Source organism: Lacerta agilis, chromosome 13 (assembly GCF_009819535.1).
Source record: "Lacerta agilis isolate rLacAgi1 chromosome 13, rLacAgi1.pri, whole genome shotgun sequence".
NCBI lineage: Eukaryota > Metazoa > Chordata > Lepidosauria > Squamata > Lacertidae > Lacerta > Lacerta agilis.
In genome coordinates, this window is record NC_046324.1 from 8,864,449 (window position 1) to 8,881,741 (window position 17,293).

General features: G+C 44.8%; 1 protein-coding gene across 1 annotated transcript; it reads right to left on the bottom strand.

Moving 5' to 3' along the window:
• Positions 1–623: 623 nt before the first annotated feature.
• Positions 624–17,053, bottom strand: SCAMP5 (secretory carrier membrane protein 5). The gene is made up of 7 exons (XM_033167027.1): positions 16,826–17,053; positions 8,044–8,110; positions 4,830–4,958; positions 3,238–3,394; positions 2,307–2,408; positions 1,917–2,034; positions 624–1,225 (listed from the first exon to the last, which is right to left on the bottom strand). Exons 2-7 carry the CDS (start codon positions 8,048–8,050, stop codon positions 1,031–1,033), a joined length of 708 nt encoding a protein of 235 aa, XP_033022918.1. The 5' UTR covers positions 8,051–8,110; positions 16,826–17,053; the 3' UTR covers positions 624–1,030.
• Between the last annotated feature and the right edge of the window lie 240 nt (positions 17,054–17,293).

Consider the following 17,293-nt stretch of genomic DNA (forward strand, 5'->3'; position numbering starts at 1 on the left):
TGGGGCTTCTGGGGTTGGGGGCATGTTTGGAATGGGGTAAATTTCACACTGAACACAGGGGTCTGCTCCAGTTCAAACAGGGCAGCTCTACAGCACTGCTCACAACTTTGTTTTTTAAGCCACACACTAGCACTGCCTTACTATCGATACATCGGAAGAGTAAATGGACTTGTTTATAAAACCGCACGTTAAGGTAAGCGGTAACCTCTGGTGGATCAGCATGGAATGAAAGGGTTGAGCTCTGGTTTTGAGAGTGGAGAGAGTGTGTGAAAAAGAGCAGGGTTTAAATGCTATTAAGCCAGCAATGCCCTACATCAGAAACATGCAGCCCCCCCAGGTGTTGTTGGATACTACCCCCATCATCTCTGACCATGCTGGCCGGGGCTGATGGGAGTTGGAGACCATAACACCCAAAGGGTCACAGGCTCCCTTCCCCTGTTCTATGCTGTATAAGTTGCAAATAGCTGGGACAGAATGAACCCAACAAAGTTCTTGCAACAGGCAGCTGTTGTGAACTGGGTTATCCATGAAACCCCCAGAGTGTCCCTTTAATAGCTCTTGAATATTTGGGCTCTCCACACTCACCCCGGCTGATGCAGCTATAATATCATCTACCACCACAGTAAAATTTAAAAACCACCACTGTACATTGTTTCACAAAAGGGGGAGGGAGACCAGCACACACATGTACAGTCACTACAGCACGACACAATAGTCCTGCATGTCAACGCAACAGCTTCTTCAGATTGGGGGGAGGGGAGAGAGAGAGAGAGAACAAATTATCTCCAAGGACAATTATCCTAGAACAAAGTCAAAGGGTGGAGGAAGAATAAGGATTTTGACATGCCTCCATCCCATCAAGGAGGCTTTTATACAGCCAGCCCTGCGCCAACCCTCCTATACAGTGAAATTTACATACACAGAGAAACACACACGCTCTCCTCCAGTTCTTCCTGCCCACTTCAAGTCACAAACCCTTCAGGTTCACATCTCACTCGGGAAGTTCTAGTTGGGTGGGGAAGGTCGCACCTCACATGTCATTGGGGTAGTTGTAGTTAGGAGTGGCCGAATACTGCGTCTCATGTGGCATCATGGCTCCCTGGGCAGCACCAACCGCCACGTTCTGAGCTGCCTGCTGCACGTGGGGGTTCTTCCAGGCTCCCGTCGTCCACTCCTCTTGCGCTTTGCTGATACTCCCACCACTTCCTCGGTAAAATTTATGGACCTGGAATGGAGGAATGTAAAACAGGGTCGTTCATCACCTTTTTCAGTTTAGCCTTGGAAGGACAAACAAAGGAGCCAAGCTCACGATTGTTTCTTGGGAAAACCACGTAGCCATCTAACATCAGAAGAGCTCTGCTGGATCAGGCCAAGGGCCCATCTAGTTCAGCATCCTGCTTTCACCAGACACCCATGGGAAGCCTGCAAGCAGGACCTGAGTGCAACAGCACTCTCCGCACTTCTGAATCCAAGTAACTAAGCCTTTATTCTCCATGAAATTGTACAATACTCTTTTAATCCAAGTTGGTGGTCATCCATAATTTAACTGTGTACCATGTGAAGAAGTTATTTCTTTTATCTGTCCTAAATCTTCCAGCACTGAGTGACCCCAAGCTCTTGCTGGTGGCTGCCCAAGATTCTCAAAGTACATGGACAGATACTTCTAAGGCACACATTAAATATATAGGTGTGAGGTGCACACAGAAAAAAAATGTAAGAAGCAGCTTCTTGGTGACTGATATATACCAATCAAAATCCATGCACATTGCACGTCACTTGTGCAAACGCAGTCATGTCAACTCTGGCCCTTGGAAACAGAAGGAACAGCCAGCAGGAGTCTCCTGGGCATTCTCAGCCAATAGAGTGTGAGATATATCTATGTAGCATCCCCATGTGAAACCTTTCCCACATCTTACCATACTGAGGGCAATGAAGGAGAAGACGGACATGGCTGTGAACATGATGGTGGGGATGAGCATCACGACAGCCGACCCCACATTCGTCCCAAAGAAAGATATTGCTGCAATCCAGCCACTGCAGAGAAACGACGAGAGTGGGAGGAAACATTGTGAGGAAGCTATGATGCTGCTACCACTCCTTTGAGCCATAACCTGGAGAAAGGTCATAGTGCAGTGGCAGAGAGCCTGCATTGCATGCAGAAGGTCCAGGGTTCAATCCCTGGCATCTCCAGCTAACGAGATCACATGGCAGTTCCCTATCCCTGAACGAGGCCATACAGTTAATTGCCTAAATATTTATTTTAAGTGGGTGTCTGCTCTTGTCAACACTTCAGATGTCCAGCTTACCAGACTCCCCAGCCAGGGATCCCGACTGCCTGGATGATGCTGATCACCAGCTGAGCCATGAAGGTGAAGAAGAAAGCCATGAAGCTGAAGGAGCTGTCTGTCCTACAAAAGAAAAGAGCCCATCATTGTTGCCTTCTCCACTGCTGTTACTGACAACCAGTCCAACCACTAGGCAGGTCTCCCACCAGCAGTCAAGACTCAAAAGGAAAGAGAAGAGTGCTCTCCCGTACTTTGAAAAAAGACCTGTCACCAAACAAGATGACCCAGCTAGGATGCAAGCAGCCTCCAGGAAAAGACAGGACAGGGAAAGCAGCTATTTATTGATGGGTGAACACAGAAAGGATGACCAAGCTAGCATTAATTTGCAGTGCTAATTTTAAAAAAGCTTTTCCCCATTTCTGCATGCCTAAGAACATCGAACACACACTGAAGATGACTAGGACTGCTTGGAAACAGAGAAGACATACTGCCACACTGCCTTTCCTTATAGTGATAGTGATCAGACACATGGCTTAAAGTCATGGGCGGTGGCAAGGATGGATAAGAGAAGGAAGGGTGATGTGATTTGCAGGTGAGAACTACAGAAGCAGGAATGTGTGGTAGGAGCTGGAGACCACCATGGGTTAGAACATCTGTGCACAGGAGAATAAAACAGCAACTAAGAAATGGGTGGATATGGAGGGGCTACTGAACGCAGTAGCAAAGGGGTGGGAAACCTGTGGCCTTCCAGATGTTGCCGGACTATAATGCCCATCATCCCACACTGTTGATCAGGCTAGCTGTTGATCAGGATTTGAGAGTCCAGCAGCAAGTGGAAGCCATGGATTCCCCATCTGTGCAGTAGGACCTAGCCAAAAGAACTGAGGAGCACACTGGGGTGGGGCTGGAGAATGAGAGAGAGACAGAGAGAGAAGCTGTGCCTATCACTTACTTGAAGGCTTTGTAAATGGGTCTAAACCAGCAGACATAGGAGCAAGGCGTAAAGAGAATGAGCCAGAGAATTGCCAGTCCAAAGTTAACTGCTCCACCACCTCCGATCATCCATGCAAGGCAACCAATCAGATTCACTGCCAAGGTGATGCTATTCACTGCAAACACATTTATCGAAAGAGACACACAGAGAGAGGAGCAAAAGTAGCAGATCACACAGCAAGAGCTGGACAAGCTGAGAGTGGAGAAGATAAATGAGTTCAGGGCTTCAACGAAGAATAGTAAGTGCCACCTCCACGATTTTCCAAGGGTGTTTCCAGACCATAGCTATTTTCAGGTATGATTGAATCACATGCTGGCAAATTTGGGTTACACAATTAAAGCTGAGTTAGAGGCCTTGCCCAACAAACCCACTTCTCCAAAATGATTGGAACCTAGCCTCCCTACAAACAAATCAGTGTGAATGCTCTAGAAACACACATTGTCTGGAAATGCCCCTAGTTGGGCTTCTCACATTCCCTTCGGGAAAGGCAAGGGAGAGAGACAAAGGAGTAGAAAAACAAAAAAAGGGAACCAAATAAATCTACCCTCTTGACAGTCAACAACGGTCTACACTGTTGTTGTTGTTTTGTTTTGTTTTAAATTGTTTTTATTAAATATTTTGAGACTACACTGACGACTGAGTTGGCCCTTAAAGAAAACAGAAACCAAGAGCACAGATGAAGGCTGGGACTGGAAAACTGTTCCACGCTGGCCAAAACCTTTTGTCCAGATCTGAAGAATTAAGACTCTACCTCTGGACTTGGTTCCACAAATAATAACCTAGGATTGCCATACTTCAAAAGGTGTAAATCCAGACAAAAAAGTTGTTGCCTTGGCCCAGTATACCTGAAGGAGCGTCTCCACCCCCATCGTTCAGCCCGGACACTGAGGTCCAGCTCTGAGGGCCTTCTGGCAGTTTCCTCACTGCGAGAAGTGAGGTTACAGGGAACCAAGCAGAGGGCCTTCTCGGTAGTGGCCCCCACCTTGTGGAACGCCCTCCCATCAGATGTCAAGGAAATAAACAACTATCTGACTTTTAGAAGACATCTGAAGGCAGCCCTGTTTAGGGAAGTTTTTAATGTCTGATGTTCCTTAAATAGCAATTAGAAAACAAAACGGCAGACAGAATATTGACACCACATCACTCCAGTGCTTAAAATCTTGCAGACTGCCCATATGTTACCAAGCCAAGGTCAAGTTCTTGTCTTAATTTACAAAACCTTTAACAGCTTGAGTCCAGGATGCCTTTAGGACTACCTGATGCCTTCGATATCCAGGGTCTTTCAGGGTATATCTGTTGGAGGTCCCCCAAGGCTGAGATTGGCAGCTCATATCTGCCAGGAGCCCCACATTCCACATTGTGAGCCTAATTTTGCCTCTCTAGCAAAAAAAATATCTATCAATATTGAAAATAAATTAAAATTTTAAATTCAGATTTGTGGAAAGGGAAATGAAAGAGTGGGTCCCTTACTGCTTCTAGTCCATGCTTCCCCACTTACACCCACTAGAATGCTGGCTTGCCCTTTTAACCCTTCAACCTCCACAACTTACACATCCAGAGGTAGTAAAGACGTTTGACTGTGGTTCGGTGTAGGGGTGGGATTTCCTCATCAAAATCCTGGTAAAAGCACGGTTTCAATGGGATGAAACGAGGGAGAGGAGGGAAATTGTTGATTCTTTCTGCAAGAAAAACAGAAGGCAATTTGTTTCCTTTCCATTTCCCTCCCCACAAGTAGTATAGTCATTCAATATTTAAGCAGGGCCTTTTCCGAATGGTTCAACACTTTTGTACACAATGATTGTATACAAAAGCTAGGCACAAAACCATGGCTTGCACTAACCATATTAAACAACAATGGCTTAGCAAAAACAAACTACGGCATTGCCATTATGTCTGAACCCAGCAAATATCTCTGCCACCCTCGTAACAACCCTACTGTGAAAATAGCAAGGGATGGGCATTCTGTGGCTTCCATATGTTGCTGAACTAGCGTTCCCATGGTCCTTGGCCACTGACCATGCTGGGCACAATAGCTGTTGGAGTCCAACAATACAGGTATATAGAGTGCCAAGTTCCCAACCCCTGTTATAAGCAAAAAGCAGAGATACAACAGCTTGCCTTGATTTTGTATATTCAGACTGGGGCACTTCCTGGTGTACAGCTGACACTCTTGATCATTACAGCATTGCAACTTTCAACTAGCCATATTGTACATCCTCTGAACTTACTTTGTCCATGAGAATGTGAGTGAAAATGTACAGTAGTTTGAAATGTGGTTCAGATCAGAAATGACTGCATTTTTTAAAAAGAACTCCCCATTCTGCTCCCAAGGACAGTTCCATTAATAATTTAAATACTTGTCTTTTGGTCTGTCCCCCATCCCCAATGCACACTTTACATACAGATAAAATTAGCAACCTCCTATGCACCTGTTCTGTGACAAAGATAACACAGAAGCGGATGCCCCAGACTGTGGGGGAGCAGAGAGAAGAGGACATTCTAACAAACTGCTATTGGTTGCAATGACTAAATTAATTATTCAGAATCCCCAGACAATGAGTTGTGCATCTTATTTGTGACAATTTGCTTAATGTGAACAGGAGCAGTTCAATATGCAATCCTAAGAACATTTGCCTGGAGGCGAACCTGTGGAAATAGAATTTATGCCTAAGAAGGGCCTGCCCAAGACAATTGAACACTTTAGATATAAAATCTAAATGGCACTGTTTCATGCCATCACCTCCCAGCAGTAAAAATCCAATAATAAATTAAATGAATGACAATGTACCACCTGTTCATGATATCATAAGTCTGAGTCAACAGCCCATTTCTGCCTAATAGTAGACTTGGCTTAACTTCCAAGAAAATAAATTTATGATCAACAGCATAACATATTGATTAGAGGGTAGAGAGGGCAGAGAGATGATAGAGGTCTATGGAACTATGTACACCGAGAGGAACTGTTTCTCCCTTTCGGGGCTCTTGGGTTCGTGGGACTGATAACAGCCACAATAATATAAAAGGCTCATTTGGGTGACTTTCAGGTCAAGGGAGGCTGACACACAGAAAAGGAACCACTAGCATTTCAATGATGAGTACGTTAAGAAGTCTGGAAGCTTTGGCTACATGCAGCACTTCCTTATGCAATCAAAATCCACAGTGTATAACTGAGCTGATTTCTGTCTACATCAAGGGTGGGGAACCTCTGGCTCACAGGCTACACCCCCTGTAGCCTTTCCCACACACACCTGGCATTATAGGTGATGTTAGGTGTGGGGCTGGTATTCATATTATGGCTTCAAATGAACAATTGGGAGCTGAAAATGAACTCCTGGTGGTTCCTTTGCTGGAGCAAGGCATGCTTCCACTGACCACAAATGGAGGAAGGAGGAGGAAGTGATTTCCAATGAAACACTAGCTAATATGGATATATCTTCCTTGGCCATTTTAACAGCATTTTCAATGGAAACTGCTTCCTGCTCCTGAAGCAAGGTTCAGGACAGGGCTGTTTGAAAGCCCTTTTGCAAGTGGTCCCCTACTGTAATTCTACATCACTGAGGAATTGTGAAGGGCTTCTGCCATAGCCCATCCTATATATCAGTGACAGCCAATGTAGCATCCTCCAGATGTTCTTGGCCTCCAGCTCCCATCAGCCCCAGCCAACATGATCAATGGCCAGGGATGATGGGAAGTCAACAACAATGGAAACGGACAACATTGGCTACCCTGGCATATACTCATGGCAATCTCCTTCTCTGAGTATGGACTCTTGGGCAGTCAGAACAGCACCATCTACACACAAGAGAGAGGCATCAGCAGACTCAGTGGAACCCCAAGGTGTGTGGAAGTACAAACACACACACAAATCTACAAGAAAAGAAAAAAACTGGGGGAAGAGTCCCACAAGCATGCTCTGTGGGAATGGAATGTTGGCTGACTGTTGTGGTGGGGCAAAGGAAGAAGGAAATTTAATATCCTGAAAGAACGCATGGCCAGATGGCTGCCTTGAACAACAGGATTCAAGACTGCAACAAAATCTGTGTTTCCTGAAATTAACCACAGAAGAGCACGAAACTTGTTACCAGAGCCCTACCTGACACTGCTAAGTATTGGGGGCAACCAGAACAAATAAAAGTTGGCTTTTTAATGGCTGCGAGACTATTAATCTCTAAATACTGGTAATATCTGAAGAGCCTCTCTATAGAGACTTAGTATGAAAAGCTCTTGGTACTGGCAATTTCAGAGAAGATTATCACTTAAGTACGATTACCGGTATTTGGAAGACAAATTTTAAAAGGCAAATTTTGCTCCATTTGGTCAGGCTTCATTGATTATTTAGCAAAATTGGACAATCCTAGTGGAATACTAGGATGGTTTGCATTCATATGGGGCCAATAATCTCCACTACTTATTCTTTTCAAAGTCCAGATACCTTTGATGGGTACAAGAAGTTGTAATTGGAGATTTCTGTGAAGTAACAGACAGGCATTTCTAGACTGGTCCCACTTGTTGCTGTGAATTTCTATGAACCTGGGAGCTCTGTCCATCAAAAGTTGTCACTGTGTCAAACACAGGCATCTCAGGAATACTGATCTTGTCATCAAGTGTTGACTCACTTCAGCCTCCCAGTTCAGGTTGAACATGAGAATATACAAACTACTGTCCCAGGATAAAAAGTGTTGATAGAATCAGGCCTTGCTCAGAGCATCAATTCCTCACACAATGAAAGCTTTAGTTTGCAAGAAAATCTTACTGTCATCTTACCTCCCATGATGTCGCCCAGTCTTTATTCCACAGATAGACAGAAGAACTTGTCACACCACCAATAAAGCTGAAAGAAATCAGGGAACAGTTATGTGGATACCGTCATTATATAGTTTTGCCACCAGGTGACACTGGACTTATTTGTATCTGGTTGGAGTCAGGCACTTACTGCTTGTTTGAGAGAAACAATCAAGTACTAGGCTAACTTTATGACTTGTGTGTGCTCCCAAGACTTCAATGACAACAGATACGATGTTAAAGGAAGAGACTAGGGATAAACATGTCCTTGACATGCAAGTCTTTCCACTTTCCTACCCGAGTTAGGAAGAGAGCAGAGAGAATTGTAGCAGATCCTTTACATCCCAGTCATCATCTGCTTGATTTACTTCCATCTGGACGTCACTACAGGACTTCATATACAAAATCGGCCAGGCACAAGAATAGTTTTTTCCCCTTGTGCCATTAAATTGTTAAATTCGTAGTTGTATAGCTGAAGGGGAGGTAAAATATGGGTGGGGTTTCTTTGCTTCTTTGTATTGTGAGAGGAACAGTGTCTGTATGTTTACACTGCAATGTAGCCGAAACAAATTCCAAGTACTGTATGTTGGAAAATGTACTTGGCCAATAATAAATTATTCCTATTCAATTATTCCTATTATTCTGATAGACCAGGCCTAATCGTGCAATTTGCTTCCTTTGCTGGCTCAAAATCCAAAGGAACATTTGCAGTGGCTTGGAACCACTCAAAACAAAAGCATGACCACCTCAGTAAACTTAAGATCAATGTAAATCAGGGGTGGGGGACTTTTTTCCAGCGGAGGGCCACATTACCTTTTGGGCAAGCTTCTTAGAGGCACAGGCCAGTGGTGGACAGGGCCAGAGACAAAAGTGGGTAGAGAAATGAATGCAAAGTTTATAGTTCGTACACACACTCCTCTCTAGTCTCCAGACAAACAAGAGGCATTACAGTGGTACCTCGGGTTACATATGCTTCAGGTTACATACTCCACTAACCCAGAAATAACGCTTCAGGTTAAGAACTTTGGTTCAGGATAAGAACAGAAATCGTGCTCTGGCGGCACAGTGGCAGTGAGAGGTCCCATTAGCTAAAGTGGTGCTTCAGGTTAAGAACAGTTTCAGGTTAAGAACGGACCTCCAGAATGAATTAAGTACGTAACCAGAGGTACCACTGTATTCCAAGGACATATTCCAACCATGCAAAAACACTTGGGGGCAAAGGAGGGCCATTAAGGGGTACGGCATGGAGAGAATTCCCAGGGAACCAGATATAGAAGCCTGGAAGCCCACATTTATTTCCAAACCATGTATAAAGAGTAAGACATTCTTAGCTATTTTAAGCTTGATGTATTTGCCGCCCTGGGCTCCTTTGGGAGCAATAGGCAGAGGGAATATACATTTAATGGTACAATAATAATTGTGCTCATCTTCCTATTCTATCCCAGTCAATTAGAATCCCTTTTCTAAGTAGATAAATTGGAATGCACAAGATCTGACCAGCAACCGACAGGCAAAGCTGTTAGAGGCATCCATAGCCAGCGTCCAGCAGAAGTCTGTGTTGCTAAACAAACCGGCTTTAGCCTGAGAAGTTAAAAAAGGTTCTACAATGTAGGACAGACATACTTAGCCTCTGGCTCTTCCTGAGTAACCTATGAGTGACCTACACTGACCCACACTACTCTCTAATCCACAGATACAGACCTGGGCAGGAAGAGCCAGAATAGATCTACGAGGACAGCCAGCTTGACTGTAGTGGCACTACAGTCCCAGACTTTGGCTTATGTTTTCTGAAGGATATATCCAAAAAATCCAACCTTCTGCCTTATGACATCCAGATGAAAATACAGCAGAATGCATTATTCCTCATAGGGGATTATATCCCTGTTTTCTTGCATTGATTAGGTATTGGTTTGGTGCATTCCCAAGGACTTAGAGCAGGCGACTCTATAGCTGCATACACACCATATACTTAAAAGCATGTGGTTTCCTCCAGAGAATCCTGGGAACTGTAGTTTGCCCACACAATGCCTAGCACTTCCTGAACAAACTACAGTTCCCAGGATTCTTTGTTGGAACTATTGTATGTGCTTTAAATGTATGGTGCACAGACACACCTATGCTAAGCTTAGAGTCTTCTGCACAAGGTTTGCACAAACCAGGATTGCAAACCATGGTTTGAATACTCTTTCCAATCCTATTATTTCATTTGATTACACTGTTACCTTGTCCTTTTCCAAGCAGCTCAAGGAGGTTACACAGCACTTTCTTCTTCTATCTGTATTCTCACAACCCTGTGAGGTAAGCTAGGCTTAAAGACTGGCCGAAGGTTACCCCCAACAGCTTCATGGCTAATCAGTTGACGGACACGGTGACAGCTCAGCCCCAACCTCCAATTCTGTGTAGGGGCCTCTGTGTCTTGCAGAAGAATTGAGGTGCTGTGACCCCTAAAGGTTCCAGATTGCCCTGCTCTGTCTTACTGCCCAATGGCCCAGCTTTCTCCTCTGTAACATGTGCTTTGGGGAGTGCCAGGTCCTCTTCCGAAGAGGATCCGTCCAGTAGGCCACATGACAGTTGACAATAACTTAAGAAGTACATAAATCAATGCCATTTTGAAAGGTTTGATCCACTATCCTGATTCAAAACAGCATTCAATAGTATCCAAACATACACCAAAAACCCTGCCCCTTGATCTCAGGAACCATCATTCCAAGTTTGGTGAATACACATCAAGAGGTGTTTGAATGTATAGAGAACAGACAGCGAAGCAAACAGCAACTTTCCAAAATATACACCAGAAGAAAGGAAGATACTGGTGGGGGAGAGGGGGATGAGAGAACCAAAATATGCAAATCCTAAATATATTTACTTATATGGTGCTTATCCCATACTAAATATTTTCAGAACTGGTTCTCAGATTTGACCTTATACATTACATTGATTAGCATGAAAGACCAACTACAGATCTTTCCAAGAACTAATTTTTCCATTTCATTTATTTACTTAAATGTTTTAATGTCACACTCTACTTTGCAATTAACACTAAAAACTAATGGCAACCATATTAAAGATGGCACAAAACAATAAGCCAAAACAAAAACCTAATTAGCATTAAGTGGCTTTAAAAAAAAAAGCCAGAGCAAATAAGATCTTCTCTTGGTGCCAAAAGGATGTTAAATTTAGTGCCAGGGAAGCTTTCTTGGGGAGAGTGTTCCATAAATGCAACAAGGGAGGCTGTCCCAACCTGATACCAGTCCAATGTTTTGAACTGGAACCCAAGTGATGTGGCTTTTCCGAAAAATGTCAAAGTTGCATAGGGGAATTTTCAGTTTGCAGGAAATGATTCTGAGCAGGGGTGGGGAACTGAATCTGACCAGTGGGGCAGATCCCCAGGCCACCTTTAGCAGATGGATTAGGCTGCACCCCTGTCAATCACCTCCAATCATCATATTAGGTGACAACTTTAGAGGGGCTCAATAACCAACTGATTGCCCCCCTTTGAAGATATGTTAATCAGCTGGTTTGGGTTGATAGAAGGCATTCAGTGAGGCCTGCTGTAACCCCCAAGCAGCTGATTGGCAGTTACGGTATGCCCTTTTAATGTCAGTTTACAGGGATGATTGGTATCAAAACGCTCTTGCAAATGAACGTTTTTCCTCCACAAACTGGCAGTTCAGTTGTAAAAATGTTCATGTGCTGAGCAGCACCAAGAGCAACTCCCATCAGCTGTGCCAGAGAGTTCCCAGTAGGAAACTCCCTAGTGCAGCCAATCCCAGCAGGTCTCACAGATCAGTGCTGTCAGTGAGTGCCACTCACCAAGAAATGGAATACAAGTGTTAAATCAATTCAAAACAAGACATGTCAGTTCCCAATTGCTCATTTGCAGCCAAATATTTACCTGCCCCACACCTGGCATCACATATGTAAGGTGTAGGGCAGGTGAGTGTAGTTGGGGGGAAAAGGCCTGGGGGACCCAACTGTGACCTTTGCTGGGACTAATTAAGCCAATAGGATATAAGTTCCTCACTGCTGCCTGAAGGAATGATCTAATCTAGCATGTTTATTCAAACTATATTTAGTAAACAAAGCTTTGAAACTGCCAAGTTTGTCTAACGAGGTGTTTTCACTTAGAATCCATTCACTGTTACTAATAATCTTAGGACATGGGATATTTCCCAAGGAAAAATAAAGCACTGTGAAATTTTCTTCCCTGCATCACTATTAGAACCCATCCCTTGTGACCATTAGCCCTGCTTGCTGCAACTGATGGGCACAGGAATCCAACAACATATAGAGGACACCAGGTTGGGAAAGGCTGGAATAAATACCAAGCTTTATGCAAAAGGGCATTCTCAGAATCATAAAATGTGAATGATTCAGACACAGTTATACAGGCTGCATAGGAAAGCTGCCTTATAACAAATCAGTGTCAGGATCCTGTCCCAAAACTTGGATGGCAGTGACTCTTACTTGTAAGTGAGGAAGAGATAACTTCTCAGGCTAATAGTGGTAAAGGCTGAGCAGGAAGCGGAGGGTCCAGAAGTCAAGGTTCCAAGATGCACAAGCAAGGCAAGTGGTTCATAACCGAATGGAAACTACACAGATGTCCCAATAGTTGAGACATCCCTTGTGTCAAGTTATTAAAGAAAGGATGGGGTGAGCTCACTCAGGGGACTCTCTTGTCATACGGATCTTCTGAGTGTGCACATGTCCGTTCTGTCTGAGTGGGTGTATCTAATCCCACTAAGTAAAGGGGGTGTCTGGTTCTTGACAACAAAACTGTCTCCTGCCCCTCTGCCTCCAACTCTGAAATCAGCTCTGACCATAAGAAGCTGCCTTATAGTGAGTCAGACCAACTGGTCCATCTAGCTCAGTATTGTCTACACTGGCAGTGGCTCTCCAGGGTTTCAGGTAGGGAATCTTTCCCAGCCTGACTTAGAGATGCTGGGCACTGATTGAACCTGAGACCTCCTGCATGCAAGGCAGGTGGCTACATCCCTTTCCTAAGGAAGTTTCTCATGGAATTTAGCAAAAGTTGGCTTCCCTGCAATTTCCACTCATTCATTTTAGCCCTGCCCTGTATTATGGAAGTGATGGAACGAGAGTTAAGTTTTCTCTCTCCTCTTTCCCCACACCACCTTATAACTTTGTAAACCATGGTCATATTCCACTTAATATTCTTTCTCTTTAAGCTGGAAAGCCTCAACTTGCCTAACTGGAAACGTGTTCTGCCATCTTAATCATTTGGGTTGTGTTTTCTGCACCTCTTCCAGCTCTACAATAGCTACAGCATAGAAACCTCCATATACATTCGCCACCACTCGAAAGTGTAAGACAATAATCTGCAAATGCCCAGAAATTCTGCTGTTCTCATATTACAGGTGACAGCAGCCTCTCTGCTTCCAGCCAGGTCACTGGATTTGGAACAGAGGAAGCTGCATTGAACAGTCAGTCCATTGATCCACCTAACTCAGTACTGTCCATCCTGACAGATGGTGGCTCTCCAGGGTTTCAGACAGGAGTCTTTCATGGCCCTATCTGGAGATGCTAGGGATTGAACCTCAGGTCATCTAAATGCCCTACGAAGAAGCTATGGCACTTCGCCTGAGATGCTCTCCCCACACCAAGTTCAGTGGTGCCACAAAGGAAGGACTTTGGGGTAGATACACATCCAGGGCCTGTTCAACAGAATACAGTAAGTGAGGGGGATGCAAATGCAGAAGTGGTTTATCATATTTTGAAATAAGTGAAGTAATACACGTTGCCACTTAAAGAGCACACACCCACACTTCATAAATCCATTAAGTCTAGGGTCTAAAATGCCAGCTGCACCACTGGGAGTAGACCCTATTTTGAGGAATGTGAAGGAACACCAGGTAGCCTTGTGTCAGAGAAATAATAAGAAAAGGCATTTCATTTTCCAGCTGAGAAAGACAGACTCTGCTGCTACCTAATCTCCAAATGCAATACCCCTAGGCTGGGTTTCAAACTGATTGATGCACACTCAACTGCCGTTCATCTCAGGAGGACAAGCAAACATGCAAAGGATTGGACTGAAGAGCCTGTCCATATTTTAGGACTTCAGTCCAACCTAAGCAGATATTTCAGCATTGGTTGGACCCAACACTTTTGACCTTATAAATAATAGAAGCCCCATCTTCATACAAAACATTATCTGCCATTTGCAGACGAATGGAGCCTGAACATCTACCCTAAGGAGTTTATGGTTGTTTCTCTCTCTGAGGGTTGCTCTCTGCTTATTACAGTCTCTCTTTCTAATGCAAATAAATTCCCATACTTCTGTAAGATGAAATCTAGTTATAAAATAATACCGTTTTTGTTTTGTTTCTACAAGCGCATTGATTCTCAAGTCAATTTTTGAAGTCACCAGGAATCAATTGTTTATATTTTTGTGACAATGGGTATACATGAATGACTTTCCCAAAGAAAGCATCATCCTACACTAACCTTCCCCAACCTGGTGCCCTCCAAATGTTGCTTGGAAATGGGAGCTATAGACCATGCCTAGAAAGAACGGAGGAGATGTAAGTGCAGGTAAGCCTTGTGTTAGAAGTGCCAGTGCTTGATTCAACACAAGGCAGCACCTAGGTTTGTTGACCTGTACTAACTGGCATGTTCAAGTCCCCCGCTCTGTACTAAATAACACTGTTAGACAGTTATAACGTTATTTATATTTATTTATTTTATAAATTTTGTACACCGCTTGAAACCAAACAAGTCTCAAAGTGGTTTACAAAAAGATAAAAACAAGAAAATCAAGGGGGGGGAAATATAATACTATAAACAAACAGAAAGTTAAAATACTAAAACAGATGAAAATTCACATAAGCATTTCTAAGCATCTGGATAGGCTTGCCTGAACAACAATATGTTTAGATTAGCCACACATCCTAGGCCTCTGTTAGCAAAACTGAAGAATCAGCTTGAAAGAAATTAACCTCGTACTTGAGCAGCCACATCATAAAGGTGACGAGATTATGTATCAAGTCCCTGGCTTTGCATGCATTTGCATCCAAGATTCCAAGTGAGAAATGATGCATAAGAGAAGGTCAACACAGACTGTGTACACACCATACCTTTAAAGCACATCCAAAGCACACACATCTCAAAGAATCCTGAGAACTGTAGTTTGTTAAGGGTGCTAAGAATTGTAGCACAGTGAGGGCTAAACTACAATCCCCAGATTCCTGAGGACAGGAGACGTGCTTTGAATGTACTTTAAAGGTATGGTGTAGGATGCTGCCTTATACTGAGGGCTCATCCTGACTTCCTTTTGCACTGTGCTTTCCAGGAACAGGTCCACGCTTTAAAGCTCTGTATCCGACCAGGGTTTATTTGTTTTTTTGTCCCGACACTTTCCCCTGGGAACCTCACATTTTAGCACTGAATCAGACCAAATGGCAATCCACAGAAAATTTTATTGCTATTAGCTTCAACTCAGTGCCAAAATGTGAATTTTCCCAAGGAAAACACCAGGACAAAAAAAATACCACTTGGACACCGAGCTTTAAAGTCCAGACCTGTGCCTAGAAACACAGTACAAAAGGGAGTCTGGGTGAGCCCTGAGTCAACCATTGGTCCACCCACCTCCATATTGCCTATGAGACTGGCAGAGGTTCTCCAAGGTTTCAGGCAGAGATGTCTCCTTGAACTACCTGGAGATGCCAGGAGCTGAACCTGGGAATTTCTGCATGCAAAGCTGAAGCTCTACCACTGAGCTGTGACCCTGGATAATACAGAATCTAGGTGATCTTATACAACTTCCAGAAGTTCCTCCTAATGTTCAACCAAAATCATTAGACCACACACACACACTTACTAAGGCTTTCTTACATGCATATAACTCCTCCCAACACAAACCTGCCCTTAAACTCTCTGACAGCACCATCCTATTATCTACCTATTGAAAGTAAATCTTGCTTATTCCAGTGGTGTTAACTGGCAGTCAATAGGTTATAGCATAGTGGAGATGTAACCCACAAAATTTGGAATGTGCAGGGTTAACCGTGGAAGAGGACAACTGCCTTAGGGAAGATGCTGATTGGATGGAGTTCAGCAAAGCCCTTGGTTCTACAATACCATAGCTGAGGTCACTCTGCAAACACATTTTGTCTCTGTTGGAATATCTTTGCACACTCATGCACTCATTGAAGGAGGGGTGGGAAGAGAAGGAACTTACCGTTTTACAGATATAACCCCTATAGAGCAGAACAGTTTGCACACTAACCACAGACACACATCTACCGGAAGGCCTCAAAATGCAAGAATCCGCGCTCCCCACCAGCACCATCAATGTCAACAGCTTGCGGATGGAACCTACACAGTCTTTTGCCTCTAATCCGTTTTTCCTTTTTGCACAGCGCTCCTGTTGGGGGAGGGAGCTGGGTCCAGTGCATGCATCTTGCAAAGGTTCGGAGAGAAAAGGGAACCGTGGATCAGCTCCCCTGATCCACGGTCCCCCCCCCTTTTTAATTTTTTTATTTTGCAAGGGTGGAGTGCGGGGGATGAGGAGGAAAGACGCGCCGGGGAAAGGCTCCATTGCACGTATCCTCTCAAGGAAATCGCACTGAAGGCCACATTGCTCGGCCCCGGGGAAAGATAAGCAAAACCCCGTCCCCACGTCCCCGAAGGCACCACGCTAACACAGCGCGGGGAGGGCAGCAGACTGGGAGGAAGAGGCCTCTTTTCCCGGGCGTCCAACGGGAGAGGCCTCCGCCCTTCTCCATCTCCCGCTTTTAGGACTCACCGCTTCGCTGCCTCGGTCCTCGGGCCCCGCCGAACGTCTTCCCCGGATCCGGACCCGCAGCGCCCACCGGCGCCTCCTGCTGCAGCGGCCGCAGCTCTCGCGAGGCTCCTCCGATCCTTCTTCTTCTCCTCCCCCCGCCCCGCACGCACCCAGGGCTGGGTGGCTCCGGCGGATGAGAGAGGGGCGGGGCGGAGGCGGAGATGCTGCCGCTGTCCCCGGTGCTGAAACGTCTCTGGGTGCGGCGAGCAGACGGAGAGGAGGGGCCAGGATGCAAGGCGGAGGAGATGCGAGGCTGCTGAGGCTGCCAATACCAGGAGGAGGACTTCAGGGCCTGCTCAGCGGAATGAGCAAGACCCCTCCAAGCAGAAGGGCTGGCTTAGCGCATTCTGATGTGCACATTTATTTATAAAACCATGCCTTCTCGTAAAATATCAGGGTGGAGTAGAGCAATATAAGGGCATTATTATT